Source organism: Sinocyclocheilus grahami, unplaced genomic scaffold (genome assembly GCF_001515645.1).
Source record: "Sinocyclocheilus grahami isolate Dianchi unplaced genomic scaffold, SAMN03320097.WGS_v1.1 scaffold1067.1, whole genome shotgun sequence".
Taxonomy (NCBI): domain Eukaryota; kingdom Metazoa; phylum Chordata; class Actinopteri; order Cypriniformes; family Cyprinidae; genus Sinocyclocheilus; species Sinocyclocheilus grahami.
The window spans coordinates 400,706-420,377 of record NW_015506246.1 but is presented as its reverse complement, the minus strand read 5'-3'; the positions used below and the strand labels follow the sequence as shown (position 1 = coordinate 420,377).

The window sequence follows — 19,672 nt, the reverse complement described above, 5'->3', positions numbered from 1 at the left end:
CACACACACACACACACACACACACACACACACACTGTCTCATACTCACTCACTCACTCACACACACACACACACACACACACACACACACACACACTGTCTCATACTCACTCACTCACACACACGCATGCTCACACAATATCATAAATCTCCATACAGTATATTATTACTTTTTTCATGCAGGTTTGGCAATGAAATCTTCTTTTCACTTTATACTCATAATGAAACTCATTCAGCTATTCGACTGACAGATGCTTTTATTTCCACTGCAACTTAAAACTTTAATCAATATGTGCTGAATGAAACCAGTGACTGCCAGTCAAGCTTCAGAAACATGAACTGACACTTTCCATGAATAAGCAACAAAACAGGCCTCAGAATTATGTGTTTGTTTGTTTGTGAAAGAAGGTGCTAAACCTTCATAAAGTATTAAACATTCAACTTTTCATGTATTTTATTTTATTTCATAGTATTTTTAATACTGGCAACCCTGTTACCAAATGCTAAGACATTTTATTGTGATTTTGCAATTTATAAATAAATAAATAAGTAGTATTTACTTAATCCATGAATTAATAGATTTTTTAAATAAATTAATGTATATTTATTTGTATAATCCATATCCATGGTACCAAAACTGAAGATATAAAACACAGTTTAAAACTATCTGTAGAACTAAAAATTAAATAAACATTACACATATAGATTTAAAAACCCTTACAAAATATAAAGACAACTTTAAAAAATCTTTATTAAAATAAATTACTTAAAATCATCTTTAAAAAATAAATCCTTCAAAAAAAAACGTTAAAATGTCTATTTATTTGTTTGTGTTTAGATTTCAATAATTACAAGCATGTTACAAAAATAGAAGAAAACGGAAAAAATTGTAGAACTAAACTTAAAATAAACATAAAAAATAAAGACACAATCTTAAAAAAATAATTGTAATTAATTATAAATTAACTAATACAAACTTGTTTATTTATGGAGTGAATGTTAGCTTTTATTTTTTTATTTTTTTAGATACACACAATAGCATGCCATTTCAATATCAACCATTTATCTGTCATCAGCCCTGGAAAAAAATGAATAACAGCTTCAGGTAATTTTAATATCAATTCATTCCTACTGCATCTTAAACATGGGGAAACTATTTCTCCATTCTAACCTGACTTTATATTAGATTAGATAGTTATCCAACATTTCAAACAATTCTCAAAATGAACAGATACATGCGATGTGTGCCTCTAAAGCTTGTGTAAAATAGTAAAGGGACACTGAAATACCATATTCATGTAATCCAGCTCTGGATTCTCAGGCCATTGACTGGTTTTAAGAGGGACTTTGGGGATTTTTTGGAGCACACCATGAGCAATATCGTCTGAGATCGCCATTCGCTCAGTGTCAAATTACAACCTCTTTGAATCTAAAATCGAATCTAAAATCTCTCTTGACTCTAAAACCGCAGAAGAACAGGTCACATCAGTGCACAGACACTGGGGAAAAACAGCATTAATCATAAGCTCACCAAAAATCCACTATCAACAACATCTCACACAAGCATTCATACTTGGCAAAACAAACTGGACAATAAAATCCTGACGAAGAGCTTAAGGGTCAAGCTATAGTGTAACGTCTCTATATGACTGTGTCTTGCGCTCATCGTACTGATGCGTGACACCAGTGGAATTCAGCTCTCGCTGTACGAGAGTAAATATTTATAAAGTGTGCCATTTCACTCGTCATCGCAAAAATAGGTCATTAATGAAGAAGTGGCTTCCTCATGCGCTGGAATGCTGAGCTTCTGTCACATTACATTACAAACTCTCTCAGCCTGGAAACTTGGATTCAGCCGGCATGAAGTGTTGCGTTTCCAGAGATCTGGCTTTTGGCAGCGGCTCTTTTCTTTTCCACGTGAGACGACATCCTTCATTGGAACTTTGTTTATTTATTTATTTAATTATTTATTTATTTTTCTATTGTTAGGTTACGACAACAACCCTGCTTCATAATACAATGTGATAGATATTAAGTGAATTCCATGAATAACCTGAAACAAAAATATACTGGGCCAGACTGAGGAACTGCTGTAACATGCCACTCAAAGTTTCTACTCCCTAGAGCTTCACTTATCAGCTACAGCTTCATATTCAAGAGCTTGAAGAACATAAATCTAGAGTTAAGCAACATTAGCCGTCTCTCTCTGTGTGTGTGTTTGTGTGTGTGTGTGTGTGTGTGTGAATGTGTGTGTGTGTGTGTGTGTGTGTGTGTGTGTGTGTGTGTGTGTGTGTGTGTGTGTGTGTGTGTGTGTGTGTGTGTGTGTGTGTGTGTGAGTAAGAAAGAGGTCAGTCTCCTCACACTTCCCATGCGCTGCCACAGAGGGCCGTTCCAGTGTGTTATGAGGTCATGGAGACACAGGGGTTCCCATTAGCAAAACACCACATCCATCTCCTGAGTAATTAGTGCACCATCACCTCTCAGCCAAGCTAAACAATGGCAGGAATATGCTACAATAGTGTATCCAGTCCTGTCTCAATGAACCAGCCCGAATCTACAGGCAGATAAACCTTATCGCGACACAAGCGTTTTAAACCTGGAAACAGGCCGAATTATTAAAACAAGATATTCTCTACTCAAGCCTGCTGATTTGAAACCATTGCTGCTTCTTCCAAAGAAAAGGTTAACATGTTGACACAGATACCTGTATAAACCTTAAAACTGTGGTTCTTCACCTTTTGGACTCGAAGTCCACAATAACAATACATCCCATGACTTTTCTAACTAATAAAATATGTAGTATGAGCAATACACTAAAATGGTATAGAATTTACTTGGAATGATTTTCACTTAGAAATTGCTAGTAAATATCACATTGAATTAAGCATTACATTCTGAAGTAGAAAGACTTAAGTAGCATTTACAAATTATATAACACGCACAAAATAAGTTCTTTATTTGTTTACTTACTTATTTTTGTTACCTTTTCAGGTCTAAAAATCATACTTTTTAACTAAGGCTACCTCATATTTCCAGGTTATTCCAAGACCATGAAAAATCCAGTTCTTCACAGAAGTGTCAAGATGTTGAGGCAGTGAATTAAAATAATAAATAACTGGATTTTTAGTTGTTATGTCTCTTTCAAATAGTGTTAGCTTATCTTGAAGACCCCTTCCTTGTAAGTGTGCTGAGGCCCCCTAGTGGGCCCCGGACTCTTGGCTGAGAACCACTGCCTTAAAATGTAGAATGGGAATTGTTTTCATATACTAATACTAATGTTACTAATGGTAGAAAGCTTCAAAAAGCTACAAGATGTTTGCTTGATCACCCAGAGGAAAATTGCATTGCTCACTGGTTGCGCTTTCATAACTCATTTATGCTTCAAAAAGTAAAAATAAGAATGAACAAATAAGAAAAATCACTATTAAATGAGACAATTGTTGAGATTCTGTTCGACTACAATGCTAGAAAAATTCTGTGAAACATACAGGTCAGATCATTTGATCTTTGAGTTTGATATCATAATGAAATCTCTTTCACAAAATGAAGATTTTTTAAGATTTATGTTTAAGGCATTTTTGAGATCTCATTTTAAGAGACAAAGCCAAAGTCTCCATTGGCTCATCATTTAATCTCATTGATGTTTAGGAGAAACCATTTAAGTATTAGAGGAATCTCATTTAAAATGTTATTTTCTGCAGGGAAGGATATAAGGTGAATATTTTGCCTAATACATTTGATATTTCAAAATCATCCCTGCTGGCTTGAACTGACCTGCGGTGTAGATGAGGGTGAACTGGCCGCGTTGAGTGTGGAAGGTTTTGGTGCTGGAGATTTTTGTTGCTCCGGTAGAGGATGAAGACTCCAGTCTTCTTCGCTCTGATTCAATGTACTTCAGTATAACACTTGTGATCTTCTCTCCACCGGTTCCACTGGACAGAGCTTTTTTTAACAAGACCGACTGGGCCTCTTTTAAACTGAAACACAAGCCAAAATGAAAAGCCCTTTAAAAGTGCAAAAAGAAATCCACAAAAAAGAAAATAAATAAAAGCAGAACTAATAACATAGTTAAAAAGCATCATTACAAACTAGAACATAAAAAAAAAAAAACATAAAAACTATTTTATTTATTTATTTTACAGTTTCTGCCAGGAAAAACATAGCTAAAATATATTTTAAATGGGTAAATTGGATAAAAATGAGAGTATGGATTGATGTTATGTAAATGTATGTCTCATATGACCGTATGAATGCCATCTATGGTACTTTAGACTGCATTATGTAGGAAATGCAATTTTGATTCTTTTTTTTTTGTAGCACATTCACAAGAACTCCTTCAAGAAACATTACACTAATATCCATTCAATCAACATGACATTTCCGAGTTGAATTCAAACTGTCCTTAATGGTCGATTAAAATAATGAAAAGGACTCTAATGAATACCACTGCAAACAGACCAAAGTTATCAACTTTCTTCTTGCATTGCAATGGTTTCCTGTACAACTATTTGCTCTTGATGCAAATGTGCCAACCCTTTTTCAAATCCACAGCCTGGACACAGAAAGTCAAATGGTTCAGCTTGAGCATGCCATGAGCTAATTTTCCCAAACAGAGATAATTTACAGTGAAAACAAACTGACTTGGGTCAGCAGCAAACAGCCTATAAAATGTATGACCATTCCCATTTACATGAAACCTTCCCAACTCTGCATGTGAAGTGACATGTGGCCAAGTATGGTGACCCATACTCGGAATTAGTGCTCTGCATTTACCCATCCAAAGTGCACACACACAGCAGTGAACACACACCCAGAGCAGTGGGCAGCCATTTATGCTGCGGCGCCCGGGGAGCAGTTGGGGGTTCGGTGCCTTGCTCAAGGGCACCTCAGTCGTGGTATTGAAGGTGGGAGAGAGCGCTGTACATTCACTCCCACCCACCTACAATCCCTGCTGGTACGAGACTCGAACCCACAACCTTTTGGGTTATGAGTCCGACTCTCTAACCATTAGGCCACAACTTCCCCCAATGTGTTATATACACACACACACACTCTCTGCTCAAACACCCCCGCTACTAAAGGAGATGATTGAGCGATGCCGTATTCACAGAAAACTCCCACCCACCTACAATCCCTGCTGGTACGAGACTCGAACCCACAACCTTTTGGGTTATGAGTCCGACTCTCTAACCATTAGGCCACGACTTCCCCCAATGTGTTATATATACACACACACACACTCTCTGCTTAAACACCCCCGCTACTAAAGGAGATGATTGAGCGATGCCGTATTCACAGAAAACCATGACATAAGACAAATGGAGAGGTCCTGATACAGAGCCCTGGGGGACTCCTAGATTTGCACTGAGCTCCGGCAAAATGAACCATAATGATAATCAATCTTATACTCTATTTTTCAAATATAGACCATGTCTCTGATTCAAGAAATTATATAAATTGTTCCAAGTGCAATATTCTTTTACTGTCAAAAAAAGAGGCAAGTAAAATTCCCGTCTTTGGGGTGCAGTCATATTTCCATTCTTTATTTTTTGCTTTGTAAAAATCCCCTAAACAGCTAATAAGCTTGGCCCTCTGTGATGATATACTACCATTTAGAGAAAACTTCTAAAATACATATGCAGAGCACATACCTTTCATAGCAAACTAATGTAAGCATTCATATCTGACTAGAAAAGCCATGGAAATAAAAGCAGAACTTGCTTGTTTTAGAGATTACACTCTCTGGGTTTAGTTGCCAGACTTGGGACTTTCAAAAACAGAGAACTTATCTGACATATCTAGTTCACACATTGAATGTGATATAAAAACTGTTGAAAGAGGAAACTGCAGGCTGTCAGCACAGAGTGAGTATGTAGCATTGGCCCATCAGGTAGATCATTGAAACTGACCCATAAATGCAGTCTTTCAATAGTCTATTGTGAGAGAAGTGTTTCCACGGGGCAGGAACTTCCTTCCCAAGCTTAGATTCAGCAGAGGACTTGCTCAACAGTCTGAGATCATAGCAGAGTGGGCCTGATAGACCTCATGAAGGCAGTAAATCTCTCAAACTAGGACACAAACCCAAATTGTATTGGTTTTAGAGTAAAGCAGATTTCAATCCATATTAATTCTGAATATTTGAAACAGTTTCAGTACATTGCATTGCGTGTTGCAAAGTGAACACTGTGTTCATTTGCACGCACGCAGCTCATGATCTGCTGTTTTCAGTATCTCAGAGCATGTTCACAGTAAATTAGCATTTGAAAACACTGAATGTAAAGTTCTCCATGCAATTTTCTTCCACAAGAAAAGCTTGAGGGTTTAACTTTTGCAAGTGAACAAATTAAGACAGAAGTACTGTAATTCTACTGTGAAAAAAAAAACGAAATAATCTCAAATAAGTTTAATAAGGAAATACTTTAATTATGGTCAAAAGTACATTCATTTAAAGTATGTATTTTTGCCCTTAATTTTATGCCACGATTTCCCTGTGGTATTGTCAAAAATGCTATTGTCGGTGAAAGTTTGTCAAGGTATTGTATCAAAGTTAGAAATTCTAAAATCATGACAACACTAGTAAAGATATTTCTAATTAGATCTAGTTTCATCGTATTGGATCAAAACTACTGTCTTAAAATCCAAAATGTTGTAAATTCTTCTCTGACAGGCAATGTTCTCACACATGAACAGGCCCAACAGAAATATCCAAACTGAAAAATCTCTATACATTTCACAAATGTTTACACATTTATTGTTATTTGGGCTAATCTACCAACAAACTTGCAGTAAGAACATTAACTAACATTACTAAACTGACCTGTGTTTTGTGCCTCTCCACTGACCCATTGGAGTTCCAATAAACCACTTCTTAACCATGACTGCAAATACGCTTTCTATCTAGATACATTCCATCTTGAATATCAAAGCTCTGATCAGAGACTACCAAGGGACAAGACGCCTACACTTTATGGTATTCATTGCCCCATCAATCTGAGATCAGATGAGGTGTGGCTCTCCAATCATAACACTTTTCTTCAGATCCTTTTGTTCTTTTGCATCTTCTTTCATCTGAATACAATATAAAAGAAGCATCTGCCTGTGAGGCAGCCAATCACAATAAATATGTCAGTTACAGGGCGAGCAGTATGTCTTCTACTCCACATTATCCATCTTGGCAAAACATGAGGTGAGATTAGAGATAGCTCTATTTTTCATTTCAGGGTGGAGAGTGAGCTGTGAGAAGATAAGGGTTACTTAATCAGTCTATACAGGTGTTACAGTTGTTTAGCATTTGAATGGAATTAAAACCCTTCAGTAAACAAGAAGAAACCTCCAACGTGCTTTGAGTACCTAGTTCTGTATGTTTCCGACCTACCAGGTCAGGTGGGAAAAAGAGCGATCAAACAATGAGGTTCTTGAATGTGCTGATTTCACTGATATAAATACAAGTCCTGTGCTGCCATATGCTGGCAGCGAGGTACAGTACAGACAGATGGGTATTTACAGTAGATATTAATTTGGGGTAATAGAGCGCCTCCTGTAGGCATGTCATAGTAACGCACATTTAGTTTCTTATGGAAATAATTTTATGGAAAGAATGTCAACAAACTGGAATAAAGAAATCCATTCTGAATTGAGATTCTGCCATTATGCTTCCCACCAACATTTCAATTAATATTAAAAAATGTTACAATGTAAAGAGGTTTATGTATTTTTTTTTAATTTAGTTATATTATTTATGTATATAATGTTATGTATAATGTATTTATTTGTATATCTATATCTATATAATTATATTTAATATATATTTAACGCTTGTTGAAAAAAAAGTGATATGATTGCGGTATCTGCTAGCTTTATCTGTATTATTGTCAAAATGTGTACTGTAAACTGTACATTTTCCACTTAAAGGTGCATCATGTCATTTTTTCCATATACCTAAAAAATAAATAGTAATTTTGATAAATATGTTTCAAATTAAAAACTACAGACATAAATGACTATTATTATGCTTCCAACAATATTGGGCAAATTAAAAGTACATCTTTGAAAATGTTACAATGTAAAGCCTTCTTATTTATGTCTAATAATATCTCTCTGCATTAGTGTCTTTCTTTCTTTCTTTCTTTCTTTCTTCCCCCTATTATATGCCCCTAAAAGTGCCCCTGTTATGGATTTTTGAAAATTACCTTTGATTTAAAACATCCTGCAAAGTTTTAAATCTGAAAGTGAAGTAAGACAATGAAAGTGTTTTTTGACCTTGCATGCATGTCAGCTTGTTGTTGTTGACCTTTCATTACCCATAATAGGGACACTTTAATTTTATTTTATTTGCTTGCTATTTTAATTGACATATTTAAATTCCACTGGAAAATTACAATGGATTAGACAATTGTTGGATTAACACTTCAAGGTGCATAATTTAACTTTTTCCATTTTATGGAAAAATATATATATGCGCACCGAACCGAACAACCTGTACCATTACACCCCTAATATATATATATATATTTCATTGTTATACTGCTTGTTTAGGAAGAAAAGATAGAGCTGGTGATAGATAAACATCATGAAACACTGTATCCACTAATACAACTTGCTCAACATAACTTTCCATAACCAGTGTGACCTTTAAGTATTTATTGACTGTTACTATATTTTTACTTCAAACTGGATTAAAACGGCACGGTAAGCAAATATTCCATTCCTAATATAGCCATGCTTTACAAGCCAGTCGCTTTAGTGTAAAACACATTAGTCTCAGTCATGAAGAGTTCACTCACCTGGGTGGCTGCCAGTGTAATGAATATGTCTTTCTTGTATCTGAACTGGCATCACTGGAGGCAGATGTGGAGCTGTTGCCATGGATGGTGGTGGATGCGGGCGTTACCATAGCAACTGTTGCCATGGTAGAGGTTGAGGGTACCGTGGGACCAGGATGTGCTTCGAACCAGGTGCTCATGGTCGGTGTGACGTTTGCATGTTCACAGCGATGGCCGTGGAAGCCCAGACGACACTGACAGATGTTCGGCCGGCGACAAACTGCTTTATTATGGCATCGCGGATGACATCTTGCTAGTGAGAGAACAACAGAGAAACTATATTGTCATTCTGTTAATGGTTTACTACTGCGTCACATAACATGTCAAGCTACAGTATTTCCCAGATTAAATCCTGGAGTGTGACTTTCCAACACATTTCTAGTCAAAAATTGGATGTTGCACTGGCCCTTTAAAGGCACATGGGTCAAGGGGTTAGTTATTAGTTGGTAAATCTAGCTACATATGGATTAGGAAGGTGTGGATTATGATGAGAAAGCTGAGGGACTGGATTAATGCTGGACTAGAGCTCAGACTGCTGAAGCCCTGTGCATTCAGAGGTTTGGCCTACTTAGAGCAGAGGAATGTTAAAATGTTCACACAATCAGGTGGACAAACATGAAGGACATTTTTACTGCTGAAAGTAAGATGCACGATCGTAATAAACAGAAAAATCTTTATATAAATATTATATAACACACATAAGCCTAATAAAATATATCAATAAAACAAAGAAAGACGTAAACAATTTCTCAACTACCTAACTGAACAAATAACTGCTGCACGCTGGAACAAAGAACACTGTGTACAGGTTTGGCAACCTAAACTTGTCATCATTAGTTTAAAATTGAACATATATTAAGTACCAAACAAATACGTTTGTGTGTTATATGGGAACATACAAGCTGAGCAGTTTTCATCAAAAGTCTTCATCATCTGCTCAAGACACAGGATTTAACGCATGACAAAAAACACTTCATGGCAGCAACACTCTCCATTAAAACCACACAGAAGTACACATGAAAAATGACCGGATTTAGGGATTAAATGAGCAGGTCTTTACAAAAAATGAATTGGAAGTCTTATATAATAATATAATATAATATAATGAATGAATTTTAATATAATGAATTATTATATGATATGATATGATATGATATTATACTATTCTAAGGTTCCTCTTTGAATATTGTGTTGGACAGTAGGGGGCCTTCAATTCAAACAGATTGCAAAAGCACATTTTTCCCCTTCCCTTCTGTTTATTATGTTGTTACAGCTCCCAGCTGTGCTGACACTTCAGTTCATTGCCTCATTTGAAAAATCAGACAAATGAAGAGGATTTGAACTAAATGAAATACTGGCAGCCGTATAGGTTCGTGTCTTTCTATGAGCATAATAGAAATGTATGAAAGCATCTGAATGGCCCTGAAAAGATACTCACGTTTTGTGCATTGTTTGGTTTTGGGATTGGCCAGCCATGAATAACAGCACCTGGTGCCACAAACGTTGGGCCTGGAGAAAGACGGACAGAGATCAAGGGTGAAACTCTGAGCTTGACAATAGTTTTTAAGAAAAAATAAAAAAGTAAAGCCCATCATATGCCACAAAGCACAACCATTGAGTCCGCTTGGCCTTAAAACTGCAGAATAAACTTCAAAATTCACTTTTTTTGTCACCTTTCCAGGCTCCGCGGCAAATCAATCTGTTCGGCATAATCACAGTTTAACCACTTCTGAAAGGACATCTTTAAAAGACTTACAATCTGTGGCCCTGGGCCCCTTAAGATGCATTGGACTGAGTGAATAGTCTTGGGTTTAAGCTGACCCTTCACCTCGTGTTGCATTCAGCTTGGACAAATAGCGCTGATGAATAAAAATGAAGGGGGGTGCGAGTTTGTTATAGACGCCCCCCTCGTCGGGCCTCCGTCCTCTCTGTTCCAATGCACATGAGAAATATTGTTTTTCCCACAGTGGCGCTGGCAGTCGCGTCTGGTGGGTAAACTTGACTGGATTAAGAGTCTTCTTCAGACGCCTGGGCCGCATCTGTTTATCTAGCGGCTTCTGGGAGAAAAGGCAATTAGCACACCAACACAAGCCCCGATCCTGAACACTCACGATCGGCACGCAACAACCTGACCCCTCTGTAGCGTCGGGAGGGATTTGCTAATTAGTTACAGTATGTGCCTTTATTGTATGGCTTCTGAAGGGACACTGTTGGGACCTGGCAGTCCGAGGGATGGCTGTTGTCTGAGCAGCGAAAGCCGATTGAGACAGAGCTGGCATGGGCCATCCAGGCTATGTGGAGGTCAGAATGACCTATAACCTTCCCAAGCTAATTCAGCACATGCAGATTTGGAGAGTTAACTAAAATCACTGGATCAGTATGCGAGCTTTCAACTTTCAACTGTTGATTTTTTGTTGCATGCAAAACACTGCTTGTAAATATGATCCCAAAATGCATTTGTACAAAAAAATGCAAAAATGTGCATTTAAAAAAAGGAAGAAAAAATGCATAATATGCATGTTACATGCATATAATTTTGTGTCTATGCATCTGTAAAGGGATTGTTGAGTCAAAACTGAAAAGTAAGAATTTTTTAACATTCATGGAAACTTTCCATTGCACAAAAGGTTCTTTATAGTAGAACAAGTTTCTTCAGATTATTAAAATGTTCTTCACACTAGGTAAATAATGGTTCTTTGGGGAACTAAAAATGGTTCTTCTATGGCATCTTTACAAAAACACCCTTTTGGGACCTTTATTTTTAAGAGTGCATGACTGCACTTTTTTCCTTTATGCAACGTAAAGGAAAACCTGAAGCTTTCAAGCTTCAAAAAGGATGCAAAAGTATCATAAATTAGCGGTAGCTGTCCTGATTTGAGTGTTGTATTTCAAGCCTTTTGAAGCCGTACAAAAGTAAAGTTGATCTTTACTCAACTTTGAAAATCTTTGAAATCTGCTCATCCTTGGCATGCTGATAAGAGTGCATGTAATAAGGAACTCTTGAGGTAAATCTTTTTCGAGTTGATTCAGTTCACAAACCAAAATGGAATGATTTGTTCGTCAATCAACTGATTGGAATCTCTAGTTTACTTCACTGAGTCTGACTCACTCAGTGATCCAGTCCCAGCAAGTTTGAGTTGAATGGACCACTGCATGAAACTTTTATTTTGCTTTTGTGAGTTTTTGAAGATTGAAAGTTACCTTCTTATTCTTTTTTTTTTTTCAGTGTAAAAATAAAATTTTCTTCTCTCTTTGCATTCTATGTATAAAAAGAAAGCCACACTGTTTTTGAGTCATGCTTATTTTCATTTTTGGGTGAACTGTCCCTTTAAGCTGAAGCTGTGTTGAGATGTCTCATAACACTGAGACCTTTTACCACTCGTCTGTCTGTCTGATCTCTAAATAAAGGCCTTGACCCTTCACTTGGGCCCCTATTAGGCCCAAATAGGGACATTTCTGCACTGACAGAATGGAAAGTCGCCTTCAACTTTTATACCCTGTTTGGGTTTTAATGCGAGTCGACACCTAAACGATACATTCCGAATGAGACGTGAGTGATGTTTACAGAGCTGAGAGGCTCCCAGTAGAGCAAGACTCGATAGTGATCAAAGATGCCTGTGTTTATTCTGCTCACATGGCTACGGCGGACACAACGGGGTTTTTTTTCAAGATTTGGACGTGTTAAAGGGATAGCTCACCAAAAAAAAAGAAAGTTGTGTCATTATTTAGTCCCTTATGTTGTTTGCAAGCTGCTCTTTTGCATCCAACCCGAGTGGAAACCGCCGTGATTGACATTCACTTTCACTGCATGGAAAAGAGCAGCTTGAACATTCTGCTAAATATCTCCGTTTGTGTTCTACAGGAGAACTAATGTCTTATGGGTTTCCAAGTGAGTAAAAGATGACAGAATTGTCATATTTGGGTGAACGATCCCTTCAATCTGATTTGCTATCACAAAATAATCTGAAGAATAACACATCTGCTCTTTACCAGCTGCTTTTGCACCCACATGTATGTCAGTCTCTCGGCCTACAGCTCTTTTGTTTTCTCCGTGTGAACAGAATGCAAAGAAACAAAGCGGTGAATGAATCTTCCAAACCTCTGCACCTCCAACACGTTAGTGGGAGCAGAGGCTGTAAAATAAAGATTGTAAAGGAACCTTTTATATTTTAAAAATGTTATTTACGTTTGTGCAATACAGAAAGGGGGGTTTATGGTTTTCTTCTTGGTCCCGGCTCTTTTTTCCAGCACCTCGTAACAGAGAAGCTTCAATAAAACCTCAACAGTGGTCCTCGAGGTCACTCGAACTGCTGGATTATCACAAAGCTCCTACTTTGCCTGGCACCTCCATCAAGGAGGAAATAATCATGTTTTTGTCTCACTTTGAGGTGTGAAAGGCACCGTTGATGCGCTCTGAAATGAAGCTGTTTTCTGTGCTTGGTCTTCTGAGCTCTGAACTGTTGAACCTGCGTCGGGCCTGTAAGCATTACTAAACTCAGCAACAACACCCTCCTTCTCCTTCTAAGCTACCAAATTCCCCCCATTGCCCCGGGATGGACATGTTTCCACAGTCAATGTCCTCGGTTGACCCAAAAGCACAATGAAGTCCAGAGGAGGAGGGATGTTACAGACGAGCAGCGGTGCATCCTTGATGAACTCTTACAAAGGTTCAGTGGCATTCTGGCTCCCTCAAAATGAATATGAAAAGAAGGGTAAGTAATTTCCTGCTCTGTTATGGCTTACAAAGACCAGTCACTAGGTCTCAAACTTTTCAGGAGAATCAGGAATTCCCCTCATTGCTCGAAGGATCAACACTTCCGGTGTAAGTCTAGAGAAACATCTGACTGGATGAACAAAGACGGGCCAATGTTTTCACGTCATTCTGGATTTATAAAGAGCTTTGATTGAAGTAAAGTGCTCTGTTATGTTTCCGGAGACTATAAACTGCTCGTAAACGTGGAACTTGGAGAAGCAGTGAAGAAGAAAAAAACACAACAGTTTGGATGCCAGGTCAAGATGAGGATGAGATGTGTAGTAAACATGATGTCTGACCTCTTTTACAAGCAATTGTATTGCGAAAAGAAAGTAAAGTAAAAAAAAAACTAACAAAAAAAATATGAATGGAATTCATTAGAATTCAGTTAAGTTTTCATTATTTGGAAGGTTCAAAAAAGATCCAATAAAGCTGCGAACACAATTTCTAATGGAATTACAATCATTGTTTGCATAATATAAAATAAGAATTATTTTGGAGTTACTCTGAATAATTACTTCTTTTTTTTTTATTGATCCCATTAAGGTTCTTTATGATTGATTCAGTAATTAAAAAAAACTGATTCTGTACATTTATGTTCACTACATTTGAAAAGCAATCAAATATAAATAAAGGTCTATTTCGAGGTCACATATATTCAATCATCTTGAAAGATGTGAACAAGATCGCTAATGTCATGTGATTTTGGAATCAGATTCAAATGAGAGAAAAATACGAATTTTAGTTTTTCCTGACACTCTTATCTGAATCTTAGCTCATTTTATAATTGATTCCATTAAGTTTTTTTAATGATTTATTCAATAATGTAATATGAAAAAAAAATTGATCCTGTACATTTTTACTGCATTTAAAAATAATGTATAGTTAAAGGTCTATTTACTTTTCACCTTGTTTCGAGGTCACATATTCACATATATTCAATCGTCTGACCTCAGTATCGCCACAGACATCAGCACCTCTTGCGATGACTTGATATAAGACACTTACCCTTTCACATCTATCTGTGTTCGTGTCGAGCTGCTCTGGTGTCTGTGTCTCTGCGCTTTGCTCCTGATTTGTGGAGGATGGATGAGATCAGGAGACATCTGATGACTGACTGATGAGGAGCTTGCGGTCCCCAGGGAAAGAAAGGTTATAAAAAGAACTCCAGACAGGCAAAATGACGACCTCCACAGTTCTGGCATCGTTATTCCGATCTGGTGAATTGATGCAATTGATGCGTTTTCGCCCTGAATGTAAGTCAGTGTGTTTGGCAGAGCGATGCGTCAGCGCTGATGGCCTCAATCATTCTCTCATCCAGACGCGCTGCTGGGAGCCGGGACTGACATGAATGAAAGAGATGCGTGGAAAACTTTCAGCCAATCAGACTGATTCGTGGCTTGTAACCGAGAGACAGCCAATCAGAGCTCAGATTCACAGAGCAGCGCTTGAGGAGTGTGATAGATGGATAAACTTTTACATGCTCAGATGATTGAAAGCTTATCTTTTCCTGGAGGCATTTTAAGGGAAAGACGAGTAGGCAATTTGTTCGACTTTGCTATAATAAAACAAGGTGACATTTCCAGTTTGAACATTTAAAACATGAAATATACTAGGCCTTTATATGACAAATTCTGCATCTTATTTCCAAATATTATTACAAAACTGGTAAAGTAGTAACAGAAAAAAAAAAAGTTCGGCTACAGAAAAAAAAGAAGTTGTTTTTATTATTGTTATTACTTTTCTACATTATGTTTTTTAATTGCAAGCTTGTTATTTTCAAAAGTGTGTGTGTGTGTGTATATATATATGTATATATATATATATATATATATAATCACGTGCATGTAAATATGCTAGTTCAAAACATGACAAACACAATGTTATATACATAGCCATTGCTCAATTAATGTTTGAGAGCAAGAAAATAGTTTGAAGTTACAAGTACAAGTAAAATAAAAATTGTCACCCCCCCCTTTAAACATGTTTTCACGTTTTGATTTTAGAATATCAGATTTCATGTTTGGGCTGTTGTTATTTTCCCTCCAAAATGATGTCACTTCCTGGAGGATGATGTCATTAAGGGCATTAAAAAAAAATAAAAATAATAATAATAATAATTTAAAAAAAAATATATATATATATACACTCTTAAAAATTAATTATGTGATTTAATAATAATATTTAAGCTTGCAAGCACTCATGCATAATGACAGGTTTTCGTGTTTAGTGCATTTCTTGAAATTTTCTGGACACATGTTCCGGTTCTTTCTATCACAGATTTCAGCCCCCTTTTAAAATTGTGCTAAATGTGTGCTGTTGTGCATCATATTCACTAGATGGCACTAAATATCAAAGTAAATGTTTCACTGAACAGAACATAAATGTAACTCATCAGCTTGGATTACTACACACAAAGTCACTACATGCAGCCAAAGTCAATAGAAGCATATTTTGAAAGAAAGAAAGAAAGAATATAATGGAATAAACTCCTTTATATTCTCACATGACATATATCTACACTGATATTTCATTAATACATCTACTGTATAGATTTAAGTCATGTGTCCAATTAAAATATCATTTAAAAAATACTTGGTTAGTCCCCCCACCCCACTACAAGTGCACATTTAGTACAATTTGCCGCATTAAGGGGTATTTTCTGGGAGAAAGAGAGCAAAACAGGACCCTTCTGAATGCCATATGCTTTCTGAGAGTGCTGTGACTTTTGAAGGTGAATTGAATTCTTGCTTTCAGTGCAGAAAGCATAAGCCCTGTAGAGGCTGTGCATTAACAGAAGAGACTTTCCTCTGATAAAGCCTGACACAGAACTAATTGCACAAGGCTTCAGAGAGCCGGCAGAGAGAGAGGGAGGTGTCAGATGGGGCTGAAATGTTATAATGGCCAATTACAGCAGTGTGCCCACTTTGCACTCACCTGGACACGTTTCTAATGAGCACTTGGGATATAATTAGAGGTCAGAGGTCAGTGTACTATAACCCAGGGGTCACCAGAGGAGAGGACGATGGAAATGACAATGCACTTGTAGTTCCCTATCTGTCCGTCACTATGAGTTATGTCGTGACGACATTAGGGGATTTACTTGGGAGCCCCAATCACTCTGACTTTAAGAGAAAACGGCAATGAAATTTGGCTAGTGGATTTTGCATAACTGAGCCACTCACTGTGTTACTGGTATAAATAGGCAACAGGTGCATCCACTCATTCAGATTTTTGCTTCAGAGCCGAGTGGATGAACGTGTCTGATCTCCACAAAGCCATTTCATCATTCTGTCTGGAAGCTGTCCTGGTTGGTGTTACGGTGCCATTCCCCTGGGCACTTCAACTGAAAGAGCAGTTTCCCTAAAATAGCAAATCACGGACGGCTCGCGTCTTTTTAAAGATGCCGTTCCGTCCCTTTTCCTCTTGGTTGTGGTCATTACCTGTCTTCTGTGGATGGTCACGATCATTGTCTTCAGTGTCTGGGCATCCAACACGCTGAAGCTGCGTTCGTGGATGACTCATGCGTCTACTGTGGGCATATGAGCATGGTGTCGCTGCGATCTCGCATCTCTCTTCTGTAGGGAGAGCCACCCTCTACCACTACCCATCCCGGTTTCTCTGGCTCGAGCAGAGGACCGCCGGCTAGTGCTCTGAGAGATCCCCACGGACCTCTTACTCCTCACGCAGCGATTGTCTCGTTGGGCTCAAGAGTGATTTCGCTGGCCCGCCTCATGAGGGTGCCAGCATTTAATTCGGTCCATTGCCAGAAGATCAGATGTCGATCGCAGCATCGGGTGATGGGCTTTCGTCCTCCGAGGATGAAGATTCAGCGGGGCTGCCCCCCTCGGGTGTTGTGGCCACCGCTGAATCGGACCCGGAGCTGACGGCCATGCTTGCCCGAGAATATAATCTTCTTGTTTATTTGTTTATTAAACTTTAATTTTAATAACAACACCACATAGTCATGTATAAGGATATATATATATATATATGTATATATATATATATATAAAAACCAAGTTGTTATTTGACTGCTTTACTACTGTGGCTGAATGCTATCCAGCGGTGTTGCTTCTGTATTATGCTATTGAATAATAAAAATGCAGGATTGTGTTAAGAGCAGTTTAAATTCCATGAAGAAATTGTGTGTTACTTGCCCACAGAAAACTCACCGATCTTGGAATTTAATTTACCCATCCATTTTTCTAAATGTGCTTTTCACATTTAGCTTCAGGGCTTCAGTAATGAAGGAAAAGGCCTTGCAGTTATTTAAGGCAGTGAAAGATGTGATTCTCTCTGTGTGTGTGTTGTTTGAGTGCCCATGTGTTAAGAAGGGTTGTCATGCCATTAGTTAAGAATCTATACAGTATAAATCATAGGCTATCTTCGAGACGGAAAATAAGAGAAAGTGACAAATGTACAAACAAGATATTCTTGATATGACTCGGAAGCAACAGTTTGTTGTTAAAACATATTAATGATGGAATATGTTTTTTATAAACATGCTTTTTTTGCTTCACAAGATGTTAACTGATGGACTGGAGCAGTGAAGATTACTTGTCGATTATTGTGATGTTTTTATCAGCTGTTGGGACTCTGGTGAGCAAGTGATGGAATGATGCATTTCTCCAAATCTGATGAAGAAATTTATCCACATCTTGGATGACCTGAGGGTGAGGACATTTACAACAGATTTTCATTTTTGGGTGAACTATTCCTTTGAGATGATATAGTATCTAATAAGATAATTAAATAATTTAAACTCAAATCAATATTTCATGTCTGTGTGTTAATGTAAGCATCAGGCTTTTTATTGATGTATGGTTTGTTAGGATAGGACAATATTTGGCCGAGATACAACTATTTGAAAATCTGGAATCTGAGGGTGCAAAAAAATAAAAAATAAATAAAAATATTGAGAAAATCGCCTTCAAAGTTGTCCAAATAAAGTCCTTAGCAATGCATATTACTAAACAAAAATTACGTTTTGATATATTTACGGTAGGAAATTTACAAAATATCTTCAAGGAACATGATCTTTACTTAATATCCTAATGATTTTTGGCATTCAAGAAAAATGTATAATTGTGACCCATACAATGTATTGTTGGCTATTGCTACAAATATCCCCCAGCGACTTAAGACTGCTTTTGTGCTGCAGGGACACATTTACTCTCACATATGAAAGCATGATCATGGGGGCTAAAATTGTGTTCCTTGTCAAAGTAAAGCATGTTTATTCTGATGTGCTTGTTCCTCCAATCAGAATACAATTCATTCTAGCTGAATTTGAAGAGAACAGTTTGTGACTCATGTGTTTTTTTGGAACCCAAAGCTCTTATGTGGCACAATGTGGAAAGCTGCTTCTGTAAAATAATTTAAAAAGAAAAAATCCAAACAGAATAGCTGTCAATAATTTAGGATACTGCTTCCAGCAAGAGGCCTGTAAACACAACAGGATCTTCACACCATCACAGTGAGAAGGTGCTCTGTGTCCTCCTGTACCTGCGCAGGACAATGTGTGCTTAGGGCTGATATAACAGCAGGACACTTGATTGAAAACACATACAGGAGTTCCCTCATGTCCCATGAATCCACTCTTACATTGTTACAGATCAAATCTGTTTCTGTTATGGGAGTTCAGGAAGAGGACATAGCAAACAGTCTGTCTTAAAATGACAGTGGCCACGCTGAAATATGTATAAATGCATCTACATTTTAAAGATTGAGGTCTGAGGCTGACAGAGGTTCTACGGCTTTATAGGATATGGCATATGGGACTATGAGAATATGGGAACATTCATTTCTAATCCTCATACATCCACAGCCTGAATTCAGTAAAACTCAAAAAGAAAAAGAAATAAATACAGCAGGCGCTTTCCATGAATAGGTTACATAATAGGTCTTGAAACTATTTTTTTTTCTTTTTCAGCAAATAATCAGTGAAAGGAGGTGCTTGACCTAGATTTATTTGAGCTGTTTATTTTATACAAGGTTTGCATTCTTTACAGCCCTAATACCAAAATGTGAGACTCATCTTTATATTTTCCTATTAACTAAATAAAAATAAGCTTGTCAGTTTTCTTATAAAACC

The 19,672-nt window shown here is 37.3% G+C and overlaps 1 protein-coding gene across 1 annotated transcript in view; it reads right to left on the bottom strand.

The window, feature by feature from the left end:
- Window positions 1-14,873, bottom strand: part of LOC107566282 (latent-transforming growth factor beta-binding protein 4-like) — a 78,680-nt gene extending 63,807 nt beyond the window's left edge. The window contains exons 1-4 of the mRNA XM_016251676.1: window positions 14,584-14,873; window positions 10,261-10,331; window positions 8,784-9,075; window positions 3,775-3,977 (exon numbers count right to left, since the gene is read on the bottom strand). Of these exons, the coding sequence (XP_016107162.1) occupies window positions 3,775-3,977; window positions 8,784-9,075; window positions 10,261-10,331; window positions 14,584-14,780 (763 nt within the window). The 5' untranslated portion in view covers window positions 14,781-14,873. The remainder of the gene's footprint in view (window positions 1-3,774; window positions 3,978-8,783; window positions 9,076-10,260; window positions 10,332-14,583) is intronic.
- Between the last annotated feature and the right edge of the window lie 4,799 nt (window positions 14,874-19,672).